This window comes from Hirundo rustica, chromosome 3, assembly GCF_015227805.2.
Source record: "Hirundo rustica isolate bHirRus1 chromosome 3, bHirRus1.pri.v3, whole genome shotgun sequence".
NCBI lineage: Eukaryota > Metazoa > Chordata > Aves > Passeriformes > Hirundinidae > Hirundo > Hirundo rustica.
The window spans coordinates 12962481-12979671 of NC_053452.1; the positions used below are offsets into that span (position 1 = coordinate 12962481).

The 17191-nt window shown below is 40.7% G+C and overlaps 1 protein-coding gene across 8 annotated transcripts in view; it reads left to right on the top strand.

The window, feature by feature from the left end:
* Positions 1–17191, top strand: part of RIN2 (Ras and Rab interactor 2) — an 88268-nt gene that overhangs the window by 38164 nt on the left and 32913 nt on the right. For 6 of the 8 annotated variants that reach the window (XM_040059919.1, XM_040059918.2, XM_058419920.1 and 3 more), the window contains exons 2-3: positions 7107–7196; positions 15736–15830. In XM_040059919.1, the coding sequence (XP_039915853.1) occupies positions 7143–7196; positions 15736–15830 (149 nt within the window). In that variant the 5' untranslated portion in view covers positions 7107–7142. Of the gene's footprint in view, positions 1–6956; positions 6990–7106; positions 7197–15735; positions 15831–17191 lie in introns of those variants that run through there. The other 2 variants (XM_058419921.1, XM_058419922.1) reach the window with 2 other exon arrangements.

Consider the following 17191-nt stretch of genomic DNA (forward strand, 5'->3'; position numbering starts at 1 on the left):
AAACTGAGCAGAGATGGGGTAAGGAGGATTGTGGGCAGGGACTTAATATGTTCCTCAGATTCCTGTGGCTGAGCTCAGGGGAGGCATACAGACAGACTGCCTCATCTTTGCTAGGAGTTTCAGCTAAAGAAGATGGGATGTTTTCCTTTGTAAAGCGGGATTGAAATGAGAGGATTAAAGGGAAGGAACCTGAAAAGTCCAGTCAGGTGCTCATTGGCTCTAATGTAGTTAAGTATAAGAACATACAAAAAAATCCAAATAAAATTGCAGTAGAGGGACTAAAGTAGAAGCTGTTTTGATGAGGAGTCAGGAAGTCAGGTTGCATGCAAGCATGTGAAAGGTGCTCTGGCATTTCCAGGTGAATGAAAATCAGCAGAAAGGAATGGAAGAAAGATGAAAGGCACCTGGTTTTTTGAAACATAAAGCTTGCATGGACATGAGCATCCATGCAGTAGCATTGGAATTGAGGGAAATTTGCCAAGCAGACAGATCATGCCTTCTCCCTGCCCTGTCTTGTCGGTCACACACGGGAGCTCAGTCCTGGATGTGGGGAGCTACAGGAAGGCTGTGCTGTGGGTAGGAACCATCTGGCATCTGCTGCCCACAGAGAGCTAAACAAAGCACTGGGACACAGAGAAGGCTTCCCTCCAGATGGCCAGGAAAAAGACCATGTGAATCACACAGTGAGCTGGCTCCTCCAAGCCTGGTGTCACCGAGACACACAAAGCAATCACACGCAGACAAGAGATTTTCGCAGAGGTTCCTCTGATTCAGCTCCCAGCTGAAAGAGCGGAGAGAAGAGACCCCTTTGTTTATTCTTTTACTTTTATACATTTGTGGGTCTAGCAGAAGATTGGCTTTTTGGGGTTTCTACCCTCAGCCTCAGTGGCCAGATGAATTGTCAGTTACAATTGTTTTCAGGTTAGAAATATGCAAACAAAGGACAAAGAATGAAAAACAAAGGATTTGTTTATATTACTTCTGTGGGAAAGGTAGAAGAACTGCTCTAATATTCTACAGTAACTAAAAGATCTGACTCTATTTATGAAAATCAAAAGGCTAATAAAAAAAACTCAGAAAAACCAGGGTAACAGCCTGGTGACGTTTCCAGGTGGGTTTCTGAGCAGGCAGCACCTGGGCAGTGTCTGAGTGAATATGTCTGGGCTCTCTGACTCAGTGCCTGGAACACAGGAAGAGGAGAAAAGGTAGGTACAGGAGATGACATGTTTGCTGACTTTCTCCACCTAGCTTCCCAATCTAAGGAGGGAGATTTTTTGTTTCTGACAGCCTCATAAGGTCCACACTCAGGGACAGCTTCAGAGCAGGTGCTTTTCTAGCTTGTTTTGGATCTGAGTAAGCATCATATGTGCACAGCTGTGTAGAGAAATGAAACTTCCTGACAATAGGTTGGTTTTTCTGCAGTTGTTTTTGCATGATGTGGAGATACCTCTCAGCTCTGAGGTAGGAGCCTGCCCCTGTTTTGGAGTGTTGCACCCAGCCTGGCCATCCATTTTACCAGCAAAGCCCTAGTGTCTTCTTGTGTGTTGGATGGTGAAAATGAAGTATCTGCACCAAAAGAACCCTTCCCAACAAACACAAAAAACCCCAGCAGTGTACCTCATTGTGCTGATTTTAGTCAGAAATACTGAAACCCAAACGTGAAACATTATTTAAGTTACCCTAAATTAGTTTGAAATTACATTGTAACGATAAAAGGTGGAGGGGGCTGGCTGTGCAGCTGAGAAGAGCCCAGCTGAGGCTCAAAGTTAAGGTCCTACAGATAGCAGTAATATTGCATAAATAGTGACAGTAATAGAAGTTAGGAAGAGGTTTAGCACTCCAGAACCTCTTACAAGTGAAACAAGCAGTGGTTTTGTTTGAGGCTTTCTTCTGACTGGAGTCATACCACTCTTTGAAGGGCAAAAACTGTATTTGTGTTTTCCTTCCTCTGTATGTTTGAGTGGATAATGTAAAAATCCCAGCATGGTGTTATTTTGGTAATGGGATTGCATGCAGACATCTTTGTGGTTCAATTGAAAAGAAAAAAAAAAATAAAATTAATCCCATGAGGTTTCCTGTGAAGGGGTTGTTGTTTCCAAATGAAGTGATTAATGACTGAGACTAGAGATGTACAGACAACTGCAGGATCTTTCTCATAACTCTCTAAGGTTAAAAATCTCTGGTGTTGTTGTTTGTTTTTTTTTTTTTTTTTTGGTGTTTTTTTTTTTTTTTTTCCTGTGTCATTTAATTTGGTGTTGTCATTAAGGGAGTAGGATCAACTTGGAAAATTGAGGTTTTATTCTAATTCTTTTTTGGGTTTCTTGGTCTCCCTCTTCCCTCTGCCATAACAATTTTAAGCTGTGTAATGAATGAACAAGCCCAATACTGTAAATCAAACTTTAGAATTTTATTTCGAGACTTAAATTCAGTCTCTAACAGCCACAATTAAAAGGAACAGCGTCGAACCCCAGGGTTTCGGCACTGGGTGAACGCAGAAACGGACTCTATCACTCCGTATCCACTCTGTTCACCAAGTGTGCCCAGAGCCGCTGAATTTTATACAGTCTTTCACTGAGAGTGGATGGCGACCATAGCGCTCTTGCTTCGTGGTAGCTTCATTAGGTATTCATGTTCAGATCCCCGGTCAGTTGAATAGGTGCTCGAAGTAAAACAATGTCATGATTGCCGGGTTCGGAGAAGGTTTTGGAAATGTTAAACCGGGCCGGAACAGATAAGATATCTATCTTCTCTTAATCACTAGGTCATTAGCAGGTCTATCTCTGGAGGAGACACGGTTTATCTCACCATCTTCTCCATTCATTGAGTTAACGGTTGTCTTGAGGCTTTTCCCGGCAGGGACTCTCCCTGTCTTTCAACTTTCGTGTCCCCCTCTCATAGTTCAGTTTTTAAGCCTAAATACGCTTTATATTTGACAGAGCTTAATTTAGACTGAACGCGAATTAACTTTATATTACATATTACAATACTTAACACAAATTAACTTTAGGTCATGTGATATATGTGCTAAAGTTAATTCGTGTTATCAAATTATAAAGGGTAAATGTTCACTGTATAAATATGAGTGTTAAAGATTTGTTCAAACTAATATGGGTAAAAGTAAAATGGAAAAACCAAAATAAAAGAATTTCCTCAACTCAGGAAGCACGGGAGGGACACGAGGAAAGTATGATTGGAATTACCAGAAAGGGGTCCTAGAAACTATCGCTGCCGGGAATCCCTGAAAAGATACAAAAGACAACGGAAAACAGAGATACAAGTCCGGAGACCGAGATGATCACTTCAGATGGATATCTCTACTCGTCTCAGTCGAAAATTAACATATCCACGACACACCCGGGCCCAACCATCAGCTGCATTGTTCCACCCTACCGGTCCATTCAAACTCCCGATACTGGGACTTGCATGATTAATGAAGACGCCTCGGAGGGAAGACCGTCAGAATCCCGGACTTCACTCCACGATCCAGTGTATAAAAAGGGGCGGCTGGAGACCGAAGTTGTGAACTTGGGGGGGGTAACAGACTGGCAGAGTCTGTTATCCGTGTTCACCCAGCGGCGATCCCGGGCTCGACGCTGTCCTTTTAATTGTGGCTTTCTGAGACTGATATTTTGTCTCACAATAAAATTCTAAATTTCTGATAAATCGAATCTGGTCGATTTTATTTATAACAGGTCACATATCACAAGCTGCAAATTTTCTTTCCAGAATTGCGCTAAAGAAGACTTTTTTTTTTCTTTTTTTTTTCTTTTTTTTTTTTTAATAAGTTCTTATGCTCCCCAGAGGAGAACAACTGCTCTGTACCCTTGAGTATGTGGCAAATGAGGAGATAGAGCATAACTCATTTAATAGCACCTGAGAAACCATCCACTTCACTGAACATCATCTCTTATGGGATTAGTGCTGTCAAGTTATTTAGGTACATATCATGGGTTGGCACAACTTTGTTTTAGAAATGTGAAATGTTTTTCCCCTGCCCTGACTGCAGTGGTTTGGGCAGGGAGGACAGGGACCTGTCAAAAAGCTGGCCAGAATATTGGCAGCTGAGTTGACCAATGGGAGGTGTCAATGCAACTTCGGAAGGGACATTTGAAACTAATCTGCTGCTGATCGGTTTCTCTCTCGCTTTGGAAATCAGCCATGAGGCAATATCGTGGGCAGTGGGCGGCCCCGGGTTGGACCTTGCTGCCCCTTTGGGTGGCTGGGCCGGGCCCAGCCGGGCTTCTGAGGGCCGCTGCCTGCACAGGGAGAGCCTGGGCCGGCTGAGCTCCCTTTCTCTGCTTGCTGGCAGGGGAAAAACAGGTGGCTGCAGTTCAGCAGTGCAGGCCATGTGCTCAGACCTCAGCAGAAAGGGCCAAAACATGGCCCGTCTTCATTACTGCTGGCAGCGGAGAAAGAAAGCTTGCAGCTTCATATCAACTCCGAGCCGCCCTAGATGAGACCAAGGTGTGGAAAACAAAGGACATCTACCGGCTTCTTCTATCAGCCCAGCTTTCCATTTTTCTTCAGCTCCTGCAGCCCAGGGTGCACGTGGCCCTTGCAGGCCCGGGGGGATTTAACCCTTCCCTAACAACACGGAACTTTCGAAGCACAAGTCCTCCTTGAGAGAAAGAAGAAAGAAAAACCAGAAGGTACATAGAAACAGAGACCACATGAAATCATTTAGATTAGAAGTAAAAGAACTAATAATATTGAAATAGGATTGAAGAAGTGGACATTTTTAACTGGACTTCTCTAAGGTAAATTATGGAGAAATGGACTGTTCTTTGCAGCATCTTAGTGTTGTTGGGTAGAATGCTGTTATAATCAAAATTAAGGACTGATGTAATTGAGATTTATTTGGGAACTTTAAAGCCCCCACTCCTGTGTTAAAAGGAGATCTCAGCCTTTGAGACAAAGATGATTTTAGACTAGAAGAAGTATTTGTAAATAGTACCCCAGATACACTGAGAAGCTTTGCTGATAGAACATCCCAGTCTGCGAAAACTCCGAGCGGCAGCAGATGTGTGACATTGAGAGCACTGGACTATTTTGTTTTGTAGCAAATGTCTTCATAAAATTCTAGAGAGTCTCTTCTCCTAAAAAGTTATGAGTAGTTATGTCTAAATAGTGAAACTGACTGAAAATCCTAAATTGTGTTTTTTCTGTGTTGTTCAATAAGAAAGTTAATAGTTTGTAAGAGGAGAGAAGCGTGTTTTAAAGTGTCATTCTGTTTTAATTTAGTTTTTTTTCTTTCTTTTAGAGTATGTTAATAAAACTATTTTTGTTCATTTTTAAGCTTAAGCTGGCTTTAGGTTTTTTCTCCTAAACTCCCCCCCCACCAAAAAAAAAAAAAAAAAAAAAAAAAGGCAGCTAAAACCCCTACATTAATTAGTGTTTCTGCCCGGTTTTAGTAAATTAAAACCATTACAGTACACCTCTAGGCAAAGAAACACAGTTCACAAGTCTTTAGAGCGTCACCAGGAGTGTATCCTTTAAATAAACTGATTTAGGAAGAAAGTTGTAAATTTTTTTTTTTTTTAAGGGTTTTTTTCCCCAGCACTGTTTTTTGTCTTTTCTTGCTCATCCCCTAGTGTTTGGTTTTCACAGCAGTGCAGAATTCAGGATTTTTCTTTCAGCCTTCAAAGTCTGGAAACCCTGCCTGGAAAACAGGCAGGTTCCTGAGCTTCCTGACATGGCTTGCTTTTTAAACAGAATCTAAGTGGAAAAATGTAACCTCTTCTAGTGCTCTTCTGGTAGGACCTCTGGAAATAAGGCGAACTATTTAAAGTGTCCTCCTACATGTTAAAACTAAAATGTTTCTTTTCTCCTGCTTGTACCTCCCAATTTTCTCATGTACTTTTACTTGCTGAGGTTTTTCATTTAATGCTTTTTCCATTTAAGCTCCTGCTTCTGCCTTGGTCTTCCTTACCCATGTCTATTCTTTCTCATAAGGCATTAGAGGGAGACAGAAACATGCATGTGTTTGATGTTGGGGTATGTGCCAAGTTTGAGTTTTTACCTATCAGCATTCCCTGTCCCAGCTGCTTTGTTCTGCTCCACCTCCCTCTGCAGCCACACCACTAAACTTTGTTTTCACTGCTGCTGACAGCCATTTTAATTTTAATTTCTGCTTGTATCAAATTAAAAGCCGTCTCTCTCTCTCTCTCTACTCTATAATGTTTTGCACTTGCATTATTTGCCTTTTTGGTAGCTGAAACTTCCAACATAACTCCCTGCTATGTGGTTGGCAAACCTGTGGGTAAGGAGAAGAGTTTGGCTGTTTAAATATAATTACAGCTCACCTGTAAAAATCCTAGAAGGACTTTTTAGCCATGGAACTGACTCCCACTTAGTTCAAAAGCAGATTCATAAATTACTGGTGTGAATTGCTTGTGACTTTAGAGGAACTCAGCTACTATACTTTCAGATGGAGAATCACCCTCTTGCTATTCCTCATGTGTGTATTTTATTAATGCATTAGTGCATTGTCCTGGGTGTTGAATTGTTTACTTGATAGCATAAAATGGAGCTTCTTCCTAACTTTTATCTTCAGTTCTTGACTTGAATATGACTCAGTTTCATTTAAGAAACCTGAAGCAGCATTTTTGGGGGGTGTTTGGGCTTGTTGTTGTTGTTGGTTGGTTTTTACTTTAGCGGTAGCGTGTTTTCTCCCTTGTAGGTCATTTTAAACTGTTTCCTCCCCTCCTGATAAGTCCTTAGAATACTGTAATATTTGACAGTGGATTGTAATGACAGCTAACCTTTTGTTCTGTTTGTACTGCAGACTGAGGTCAAGTAAACAAAGAAAGCTATCATTATGTTTTAGCATTCTTTTTAAATGAGCACATTAAAGTCTAGTCACAGCTACCGGATCAGCTATGCAAAGAAGGGAGAGATACTGGACTCTGAATAGCACTGTCTTTTTGAAGCAATTTATGGAAAAATAATGGACTGAAGGGATATATGAGGACTCAGGTACAAAATAAATGGTAAGATGTTGACAGAAGGCGTTTGACAGAAGACTTGTGACTTTTTCTGTGGCTTAGAATTGCAGGGGAATTTCCTACATAGTGGACTAACCATTACAAATATGTGTCTGGTTTTAGGAGATCAAGGCATACAGTGGAGTCTTCTCAAGGAAGATGTCATCTTTGACGATGAAAACTCGTATGGACAAAAGAGGAAGTTTCTTTAAGGTAAATGGGATATTTATGCAGAACATGAAGTATGTGGATTTTTGTGAAATGGACACAGCAGAATGTGCAGTACTCTCTGATACATAGTAAGCCTTTTCTGTAAAACAGGAAGTACTTCTTAAGCATTTCTTTTTACAGGCAGATTTGTGGCAGTTAATACTGTTATTTCTCATGTATATTATTTCTGTATATGCAATAGAATATTTGGTGTAAAATAGTTCATGACTTTCTTTGCTGCTAATGCTGAGAACATAAGCTTTATTATGCACAGGCATAAAATTACTGGAGCCTTCATGAACTGGATTTGTGTCATTTAAAGTTGTGGTAGAGGTTTATGATTTCCATTACTGGATTGAAAATTGGTTTCACTTCCTTGCCTATTTGGAGGACAATTGGCATCCCAAAAAGCCAGGCTGCAGTAGGAATTACCAGTGCAGTTTTCAAAAGATGACTAAATCCTGTTAGCTATGTGCAAGGGTCACCCTTGCTGGGCAGGATTTTGCTTTAGGGAGCCATCAAAATTTACAGGTGCTTCTGAACACTGTGCTAACTTACTGTGATCGCATCCCTTAGAATATTCATCACTTGCTGGAGCTTCTTCCAGTGAAAGATGCTAACACTGCCATCTCGGGGGTGTTGGTTTTTCCATTCTTTCTCTTCCTCCGGGGCAGAAGTTTCCCTTAGTGCAATCTTTATGGAATGAACAATCAGCGCTGCAGTGACATCGTGTTTTTCTTTTGTCTTGCCCAGCAATTACCAGGGTCATCTAGTGACAGGAATCTTTTCTCAGTTCTGCAACACACTTCAGCTACTTCTCATACCTCAGGAACACGAACATCAGCCTTGTTGATGGCATTCCACAGCCAAATAGGGAGAATAGTCCTATTTTTCAAATCACAGCAAGGATCTGTCTCAGTTCCAAGAAATATCTCCAGGTTGTCTCTTGCATGTATGCTGAAGGACTCTTGATGTCAGATGGGACTGTAAGAAAGAACCCAGTCATTTTCTGCAGCCCCTTGGGATCTCCTTGTGTATCCCTTCATAGAAAATAGATGCTGTAACATCTGTTTTGTTCATTATTACGGGGTTGCAGTTTTTCTAAATTATGATAAATGCAGTCTGCCCAGGCAATTTCAAGAAACATTGTCAGTTAGAAAACTAAGTTCCTAGATTTTCTTAAGGACATGCTGGCTGGGAAAAAGATGCTTCCAAGCTATTTTTCTAGACCTCTCACCATCCCTTGGAAGTTGCACTGTTGGACCATGGTTCTGAGCGCAGAGTGTGGGATTGGAAGCTGCAGTGTGCCCAGCCTGTGTGCAGTGCACCCGGTAGGTTGTGTGTGTACAGTGAAGTTACATTTTTTTCCCTCCCTCCTCCATGTAAGTACAATTGTGACAGCAGTTACATTTGTTTGCTACAGCTGAGCTGGTAAGCAAGCAAAAATACTTGGCAGATCAGATTTTTTGAGTTTGCATTATTTTAATTTGCCTTGTTTGTCTGTGTTTTGGAGATCTAGTAATCAAGATAAGGCCTTTTATCCCTGCGGATCTGTTTTTCAGAATGCTCTCCCACATGTGCAGACTTTGCCCTGTACTTGCATATGACTTTCATATTGTGCTTATTAATTTGCAGTTGCCTAAGAAACCTTGACCATGCTGGTATGCAGATTCTCAGGGCACTTCTTAAGGGAATATCTTACTATTGTCAGCAACATTTGCCAGAAAAATTGCTGACAAATACCAGTAGGAAAGTCCAACTTTATATTTTTTTTTTTTCTCATTCTTAAGTAGTTCTCATTGCTACAGCTTCTAACCTTCTCTTAGTTTTTTTCACGACCATTGTTTTGACTTTTAATACACAAGGAAAACAGTATTGTTCCTATTTTAGACAGAGCAGAAGTCTGTAGTTTTAGAGGCTAAATTCTGTGGACTCTACACCTTGTAATTGGTGAATGATCAGAGCCAGCAAGTAGTAAGAATAAGGCAAAAATGGGGCTAGTCTTGGATAATTCTGGGATTGAATAGCTTGCCAGTGGTTACGGAGAGTCTGTGGTAAGGCAAGGGGCCGAATATATGTTTCTGACAAAGGTCCTCTTTACTGAATTATCCTCCTTCTCATCAAAATGCTCCAGTGTTTACTGAACTGGCATCAGAGGTTTTAACACCAGTAAAGCTTTTCTGTTCCAAAACCAAGCATTGTGTAAAACTTTGTTTTTGGTGAGTAAGATGCTGAACAATGTCAGTGGCCCTGAGAATTCATAGCTCACTGTGCAAAATAACCAGAATCTGCAGTCGTGTATCAAAATATATTGAATTGTATTCAGAGACTAGCGCAAGTCCAGAAGCAGTGTTCCCAGTCGGGCTCATCTCTGGCACTTGGCTACCTCCTTACACAGGGCCCTCTGTGAGGGTTGCTACATTCTGTTTATCAAAACAGGAAGGAAAAGATGTGATGTCAAAGAGGATCTAGGTCTCCAGAAAGAAGGAAAAATGAGATGATGGCAGGAAGGAGGAGTGGTAAGTGCTGAGACTCGTTTGTCCAGTCAGATAATGATCTCACTGTCTTCAGCTCGTGTCCCCTTGCCAGATTAGAGGCACCCATCTTACCTTTTTTCTCGAGATCTTGTAAATCTCAGGGCTTGGAAACATTCTGCAGTGGTCATCTTTGCTGACTCTCTCAGCCAAGTGCATTCTTAGAATGGTGGCAGTTTTGTTAATTCTCTGTACAAGCTTATTTACTTTTCAACACAAAAAGCAGGAATTCAGTTGTCATGCATTTTTTTCTAAAAATGTTATGGAACATACATCAAATCAAAGCCTTCTGTCTTCTTCTTGGGAACAGGAAACTCTTCAAGTCAAGTGGGTAATATGAGCTGGGCTTCTGGGAGAGCTGGGCTTCTGGGAGAGCTGGGCTTCTGTCTATATCTGGTCCTGGGCATGTGCTTTCCCTGATGCTCGGCAGTGATGTGAGTGTCAATGGAGCAGCCTCACAAATGTGACTGGAGGCCCTTGGGAATGAGTTGCTTCTGGTAAACACACTGGCTCTGATTTTTTGCTGCTTGTACATCCTGAACGATGCAGAGCAAAATAGATGTGTTGTGGTGAGAGAATGCTGGGGTGCTGAGGTGCTGTGTTTGTGGCCGTTTGTAGGAGTTTCGCTCTCACCCTTGCCAGCTCCCAAAAGCTGAGCTCAGTCTTACTGAGCTCAGAATCAATTGACAATAAGCAGAGCGTGGTGCATTATGAAAGGAAATGTTGTGGTTTAAGATGTTTGCATTTCATTATTTCGTTAATGGATGTTAGGAATGTAAACAGTTAGTACATGGGTATTTGAGAATCTAATGGTTAGGGTAGATTTGGTTAGGCAATACTGTACTGGGCTGCTATGTGAATTCATGTTGCCTGAGTCATAATTACTGTTTATGTTTATAGTGGTCATACTGTAGTGTCTTTTGAATTTACAGAACAGTGCTTTATATATAAATATAGAAATAAATTCTACAGGAATTTAGATTTTTTATAAATAGAAATAAATTCCAAAGGAAAATCATTACACATGAAAATAGCTATTTTATCATGTTATGTAAGATCTCAATTTTGTTTTTTTAAGAAATACTGATTAATTAACCACCTGAGAAGATGTCGTACTTCCAAATGCATTTTTCCGGTAAACCTCCTCTTTCTGTAGCATAGCAGGGTAATATCTATTTCACAGACCTAAACAGTCCCTGAAGGATTTCTTCTGGTTACTTTTTAAGTCTTTGGGCTCATGTATGCTGTTTTACACTAACTGTGTTATAGGGGTTTTAGTATTTATTCTCTTTTCGTGGGAGGGAGAGATTAGGAGAAGAAAAAAACAAAGCAGGTTTAAGCTTAAAAATGAACAAAAAAATAGTTTTATTAACATACTCTAAAAGAATGAAAGAAAAAAAAGTTGAGAAAAAAAGAAAACTTAAACTGAAACAGAATGACACTTTAAAACATGCTTCTCTCCTCTTACGAACTAGTAACTTTCTTATTAAACAACATAGAAAGAGACAACTTGAGATATTTGCCACAAGACAAAATAGTCTAGTGCTCCTAATGTCACACATCTGCTGCCGCTCGGAGTTTTCGCAGACTGGGATGTTCTATCAGCAAAGCTTCTCAGTGTATCTGGGGTACTATTTACAAATACTTCTTCTAGTCTAAAATCATCTTTGTCTCAAAGGCTGAGACCTCCTTTTAACACAGGAGCGGGGGCTTTAAAGTTCCCAAATAAATCTCAATTACATCAGTCCTTAATTTTGATTATAACAGCATTCTACCCAACAACACTAAGATGCTGCAAAGAACAGTCCATTTCTCCATAATTTACCTTAGAGAAGTCCAGTTAAAAATGTCCACTTCTTCAATCCTATTTCAATATTATTAGTTCTTTTACTTTTAATCTTAATGACTTCATGTGTCTCTGTTTCTCTGTACCCTCTGTTTTCTTTCTTCTTTCTCTCAAGGAAGAGTTGTGCTTTAAGAGTTCCATGTTGCTAGGAAAGGTTTAAATCTGCCCGGGCCTGCAAGGGCCACGTGCAAGTGCCGAGGCTGCATGAGGCTGAAGAAAATGCAAAGCTGTGCTGATGGAGGAAGCTGGTAGATGTCCGTTTTTCCACCCCTCGGCCTCATCCAGGGTGGCTCAGCTTAAAGTTGTTATGAAGCTGCAGGCTTTCTTTCTCCCCTGCCATCAGCGATTAAGCTGGGCCATGTTTTGGCCCCTTCTGCCACGGTCCGAGCACGTGGCCAGCACTGCTGAACTGCAGCCGCCCCTCTTCCCTGCCAGCAAGGAGGGGAAAGGGGCTCAGCCGGCCCAGGCCCCCTCTATGCGGGCAGCGGCCCTCAGAGGCCCGGCTGAGCCCGGCCCGGCCACCCAGAGGGGCAGCAGGGCCCAACCCGGGCCCGGCCCAGCCGCCTCCAATGTTACCTCATGGCTGATTCCAAAGCAAGAGAGAGATGATCAGCAGCAGATTAGTTTTAAATGTCCTTTCCGAAGTCAATATTTCCCATTGGTCAACTTAGTTGCCAATATCCCGGCCAGCTTTTTGATAGGTCCCTGTCCTCCCTCCCCCAAACCACTCAACAGTTAGCGCAGGGAAAAAACATCTCACATTTCTCTATAACCAGAAAACAAAATTGTGCCAACCCATGATACTGTGGTCTCTGACAAATGTATACATCCACTTCAGTTGCATTTTCCTTTGGAATTTGCCTTTTACCGTGTTGATTTCAAGTCTGTTGAAACAAAGGGCTGAGTTTTCCCATTATTTCTAGCCAAAGAGGTACCACACTTGTTGCGAATAGAGAAGTCTCTTTGAAGAATTCTGATATTCTTAGCCTTGCACTAAAAAGGCAGAGCCTTCTGCTTCTGGTTTCCTCAGGGCTGGAGCTAATAATAGTACATACCAGGATCCTTCCTGCATTTTGTAGAAGCATGTTATTAACAACTCAACTTGTATGATGCTTGTCATATGTGCATGATGTGCACTGTATAATCACCAGAAGTTTCATTGATCCTAAATACTGGGAAGTGCTGTCATAAAATCATGAGTATGCCTTACATTATTTGATAGAAAAATGCTGTTGTAACAGTATGTGTCAGTTAATTGCAAGGATACAGAAATGATGCAACTCTTTAAGACTTTCTTTTCTTAAAACAAGAGAAGAGCAACTTTTTTTTTTTTTTTTTTTTTTTTTTTTTTTCCCCATTAAAGAGAATTCAAGGAAAATTAGTTGGAAATTGCAGAACATACCACTGGTTTATTCTAGAAAAAAAAGGAGGGATTTCTTCCTAGAGGTCAGTGTTTTAGTTCAGGTGGAGTACGTGGTGGTACGTGATTAGTCTCAGTTGGGATGCAGTGTGTATTCCATCCTGAAGAACTTCTAAGGTCAATTTGGGGTTTTATGCCACACTGACCTGGTTTCCTTGTCCAGAGTGTATTGACTTTTCAGAGACTAAGGCTGATTTGTCATGGAGGCTATAAAGTATACCCAAGAAATTTAACCTGTAGAATAGAATGCGAGCATTAGGTTGCTTGAAATGTGCCATTTTGTTTAAGTCCTCTTTAGAAAGAGAAGCAAAGTTGCTAAACATGGAAGAATTCCTCTCAGGAATTATAATTTCTTCACAATTCTCTTTGAGGTAAGCATACACATTCAGAAGCATTAAGATTGCTTCGCTGTTAGTACAGTTTAGATGAGAGTTCTTTGCTGTAGCACCCCAAGATTTTGTTTTCTGGGTGGGAGGTGGCTTTTGTCACAGCTCTGGTCAAAGCCTGCTAACAGGGTTCACTCAGTCGCCAGCCAGGTAGCAAGGCAGGCTGGAGGAGGTGGCCGAAAACACATGGATGCTTCTGTGGGGAGCTCATACATTGTATGCTTTGCAGGCAGAGGTGCTGAAAAGATCCTTTGTTGTACAGACTGTTGGCCTTCCAGACATTTAGTCTCTGTAGATGTGTCAGGGAACAGAGTACACCACTGTGATGGCTCCTTATGGCCACAGTGGGTCTTACAATGCAAAGACTTAAGGTAATGCTGCTATGAAGAGGAGCTTCTTGTGCAGAGCTGGTTCATAGGGAGTAGCAGCTGAGCTTTCATGCAGGGGTGCTTCGCTGGCAGTGCATAAATCTACCCCACTCCAGCTTCTCCCTGAGGCTGCCCCTTAGAATGGTCAGGGAGGCATTGCTCACATCTGGCTACAGTGACTCACAGGTGTTTGGGAATCAACAGGTGGAATGTCTTTGTAGTGTCAGTGGTATATATGGCTGGTGTCACCAAAACTACGGGAAAAACAAAAACTCTCCAACAACAATCTTTAGTGCTAGAGAATTAAGGTATTGTTTTATTCTGGCCAGGTTGTTGTTCTTGCCAGGATGTGCAACAGAAACCAGTTCATCCACTCATTGCCCTGTTGTGCTGAGAAAATCATTCCATCACACAAGTCTTTACTAGCTGTTTCACATTCAGTCAAAACCCAGAGAAATTCATTGGTTCAATGTTCACTGGTCCCAGCTAATTCGCCTTTGATGTTAATTAGTTTCTCATTCTTCACTCTCTTATCTATCTCTTCCCACACCAGGATCATGCTAGGGGTGATGTTTGGAGTTGACATTCATTAATGGTTGTTACCTTTTGTGTATCTTGTGTGCTGCTCCCAGTCTGCTGAGATGTTAAGCTCATCAGGCCTGGGGTGGTGGTGGAACAGTCCTTCAAAAAGAAACTTCAATTCCTTTTCTCCTGGGCAAAGGCAAACAAAATCCCTAACTAAAGTTATATTAAAAAATGTTAAACTTTGTATGATTTCCAACACTAGGAGCTATGACTTGGACAGAAAAAAGTCCTTAGGGTGTGGGTAATGGTAATTTATTCTTGCATAAGGTTTATTTATTGGAATTAGCCAGTTGTAAGCAGAGACTAAAACTTCTTTTGAATTGATTGGAACAATGCAGCTCAGCAGAGGAGAGTGTGAATTCCGGAGGTGGAGGAAAATTTCCAATGTAATAATTTAGGAAGATGATGCCAGCAGTTCTTTGAAAATGCTGCTGTACTGAGTTGCCTGCCCTGAGTGAGACTTAATCTGATACCTTCAAGGCAGCTGTGAAGACTGTTCTGACTTGGACCCCAAAGCTGTTTTTGCTTCATGTTGCCAGGGTTTTTGTTTGCTGTGACATGCAGGTCTGGTGGTAGAGATCAGTGCATACCTTCCGTTAGGTTCCCTCCCACCAGGAGAGAGGGAACCCTACTATGGTTTATAAGCTATCATGGTGTGGCGTGAGAAGCAGACTTGATGCATTGGCTACAAAGAAGTGCTCAAGAGAGCAGGCTTTGCAAATTTCATGGTTCGTTTCTGCTCAACAAAATGCTTCCCTGAAGTCTGGCTAGCAAATTCTGCATTTCTTGGGGTGCAACCTTAGTGTTAATCTTGCCCATCTGAAAATGAGTTTTTGCCCTCATACCCAAAATTAGATTGGTGTTCTACCTGAGCTGAAGGGTTGTAAGGCAGTTCTTTTTAGTTGAATTGTTGTGTTCAAGTGGAGTCCCAAACCTAATGTGAAAAGCAGTCACCCACTCCCTTCTTGCTTCACTGCTTTTCATCCTCCTCAGTATTGTAATACTGGCTTAATGTCTCTTCTGAAATAAAACTCTTGCACATGGAATTCTTCTAATATTTTTTTTTGAAAAGGTAAATACTATGACCAGTTAAATAATTTAGTTCTTGTAAGATGTTGTATAATACACAGAGGCTGCAAATTTAATTCATTTAAATTAAAAGGCTAGCCAAACTGGAAGGTTTTGTACTGACACAAAACAAGAATTACTCTTCCTCTGAGAACTTTTATACATGGTCTCAACCCTTACTTTTTCCTTTGCAAGGGGAAGTCCAAATAGGATACGATTTTACAAAAAAAAAAAAAAAAAAAAAGTTTGTAATCTCAGGTGACTAAACTTGTCCCAACTTCTTTTCCATGTCTCCTCCGGATGCTTGATGTCATACTATTTTTGTCCCTTTCCAGCTCATTGACACAATTGCCTCAGAAATCGGAGAACTGAAACAGGAGATGGTACAGACAGCTCTCACAGTGGAAGATGAATCTGCTGATTGGCAAAGGTGATTAAAATGTTTATTTTCATGGTTCTGGAGAGTCTACCATGACAGGAATGTTTTCACTGTTCTTCTTGGGTGGCTTATGTCCTAGCACTTTTCTCCCTGGCAGCATAAGAGGTGTAGATTATCTTCCTCTTGATCCAAGGAATTTGCCTTTGTGCAGGAGATTCAGTTGTTCAGTGTATTTGCCTTAATACCTTCTAATTGCAACTGAGCTTCATTTCTACTTCCTTGTTAAAAGCCTTGGATACTGATGAATGTCTAAAGCAGGAAACTACTATCTTTATTACCATTGTCTGTGGCATGGCTTTGCTTTCATGCTGTGAAGACAAAATGTCCATTGCTTCAAGTGGCTCTTTGAAGAGTCAAGATACAATAACATGATTTATTTATGCTGTCAGGTTAGGAAGTAAAATATTAACTGCTGGTAGCAGATGCATATGTGGGTTATGTGCTTAAGTTAATTTATATATGAGTAACTTTCACATTAAAAAAAATTGTACCTTTAGGCAGATTGGGACCTCAGCATTTTGGCTTTTCTTGAACAGTAACAGCTGCTGAATTGATATCTGGAAGATAATCAATATTTTCGTCATTGTGTTAACAAGAGAACACATTTTTGTACTTACCTGAAATATTTGTTCGAAGAGGAAAGCAGCCAATGTAGGTCTTGTGTTTTATCTGACTGCATGGTCTTGGCCACCCCTGGAGCTGGTGGGCTTTGTTCTTCTAGCAGTGAGTTAATGAAGTGGAAAATTGTTTTTAGAATTACATCCAAGATTTTTACCTTTTTCCTCCTATGAATTCTGTTGAAATCTGCTAGTACTTACTACAAAGCATATGTAGATTATTTTCAAAAACATTAAGCAGCAGCTTTATTGCTCAAGTGGTAAAGAATGTAAAACAGTTGAACTAATTAAAGTCCTTGGTTTTGGCCTTGGTTGAACATTATTCAAGATTTAAAGCTTTAGAGAGCACATTTCTTTTAGAGGGGCAGAAAAGATACTTTATTTTGTGAATTCATCTAATTGACTTCAGAGATCATCATCTACTTTTCAGTTAAGAATAGGCTTCTTTTGTCTTTGAATACATCATATGCATGAAAGGCTAAGGTCCACTGATGCTAAAATCTTGGTGGAAGCACTTAGCTGGAAACAGTCAACTAAACCTCCCTATATTACAGATCATGAAGGGTTTTTTTAAGAATTATTTTTAATGAATTTTAAATCTTAATTTGTTAATATTGACTGCAAATATATTTTGGTTTAGGATATGTAAGTAAACCTAACATAAAAGGGTGAATAATGCAATTTCCATGAAAAGCAATATTAGCCATCAAAAAAAATCTTTTCTGTCACTTCAAG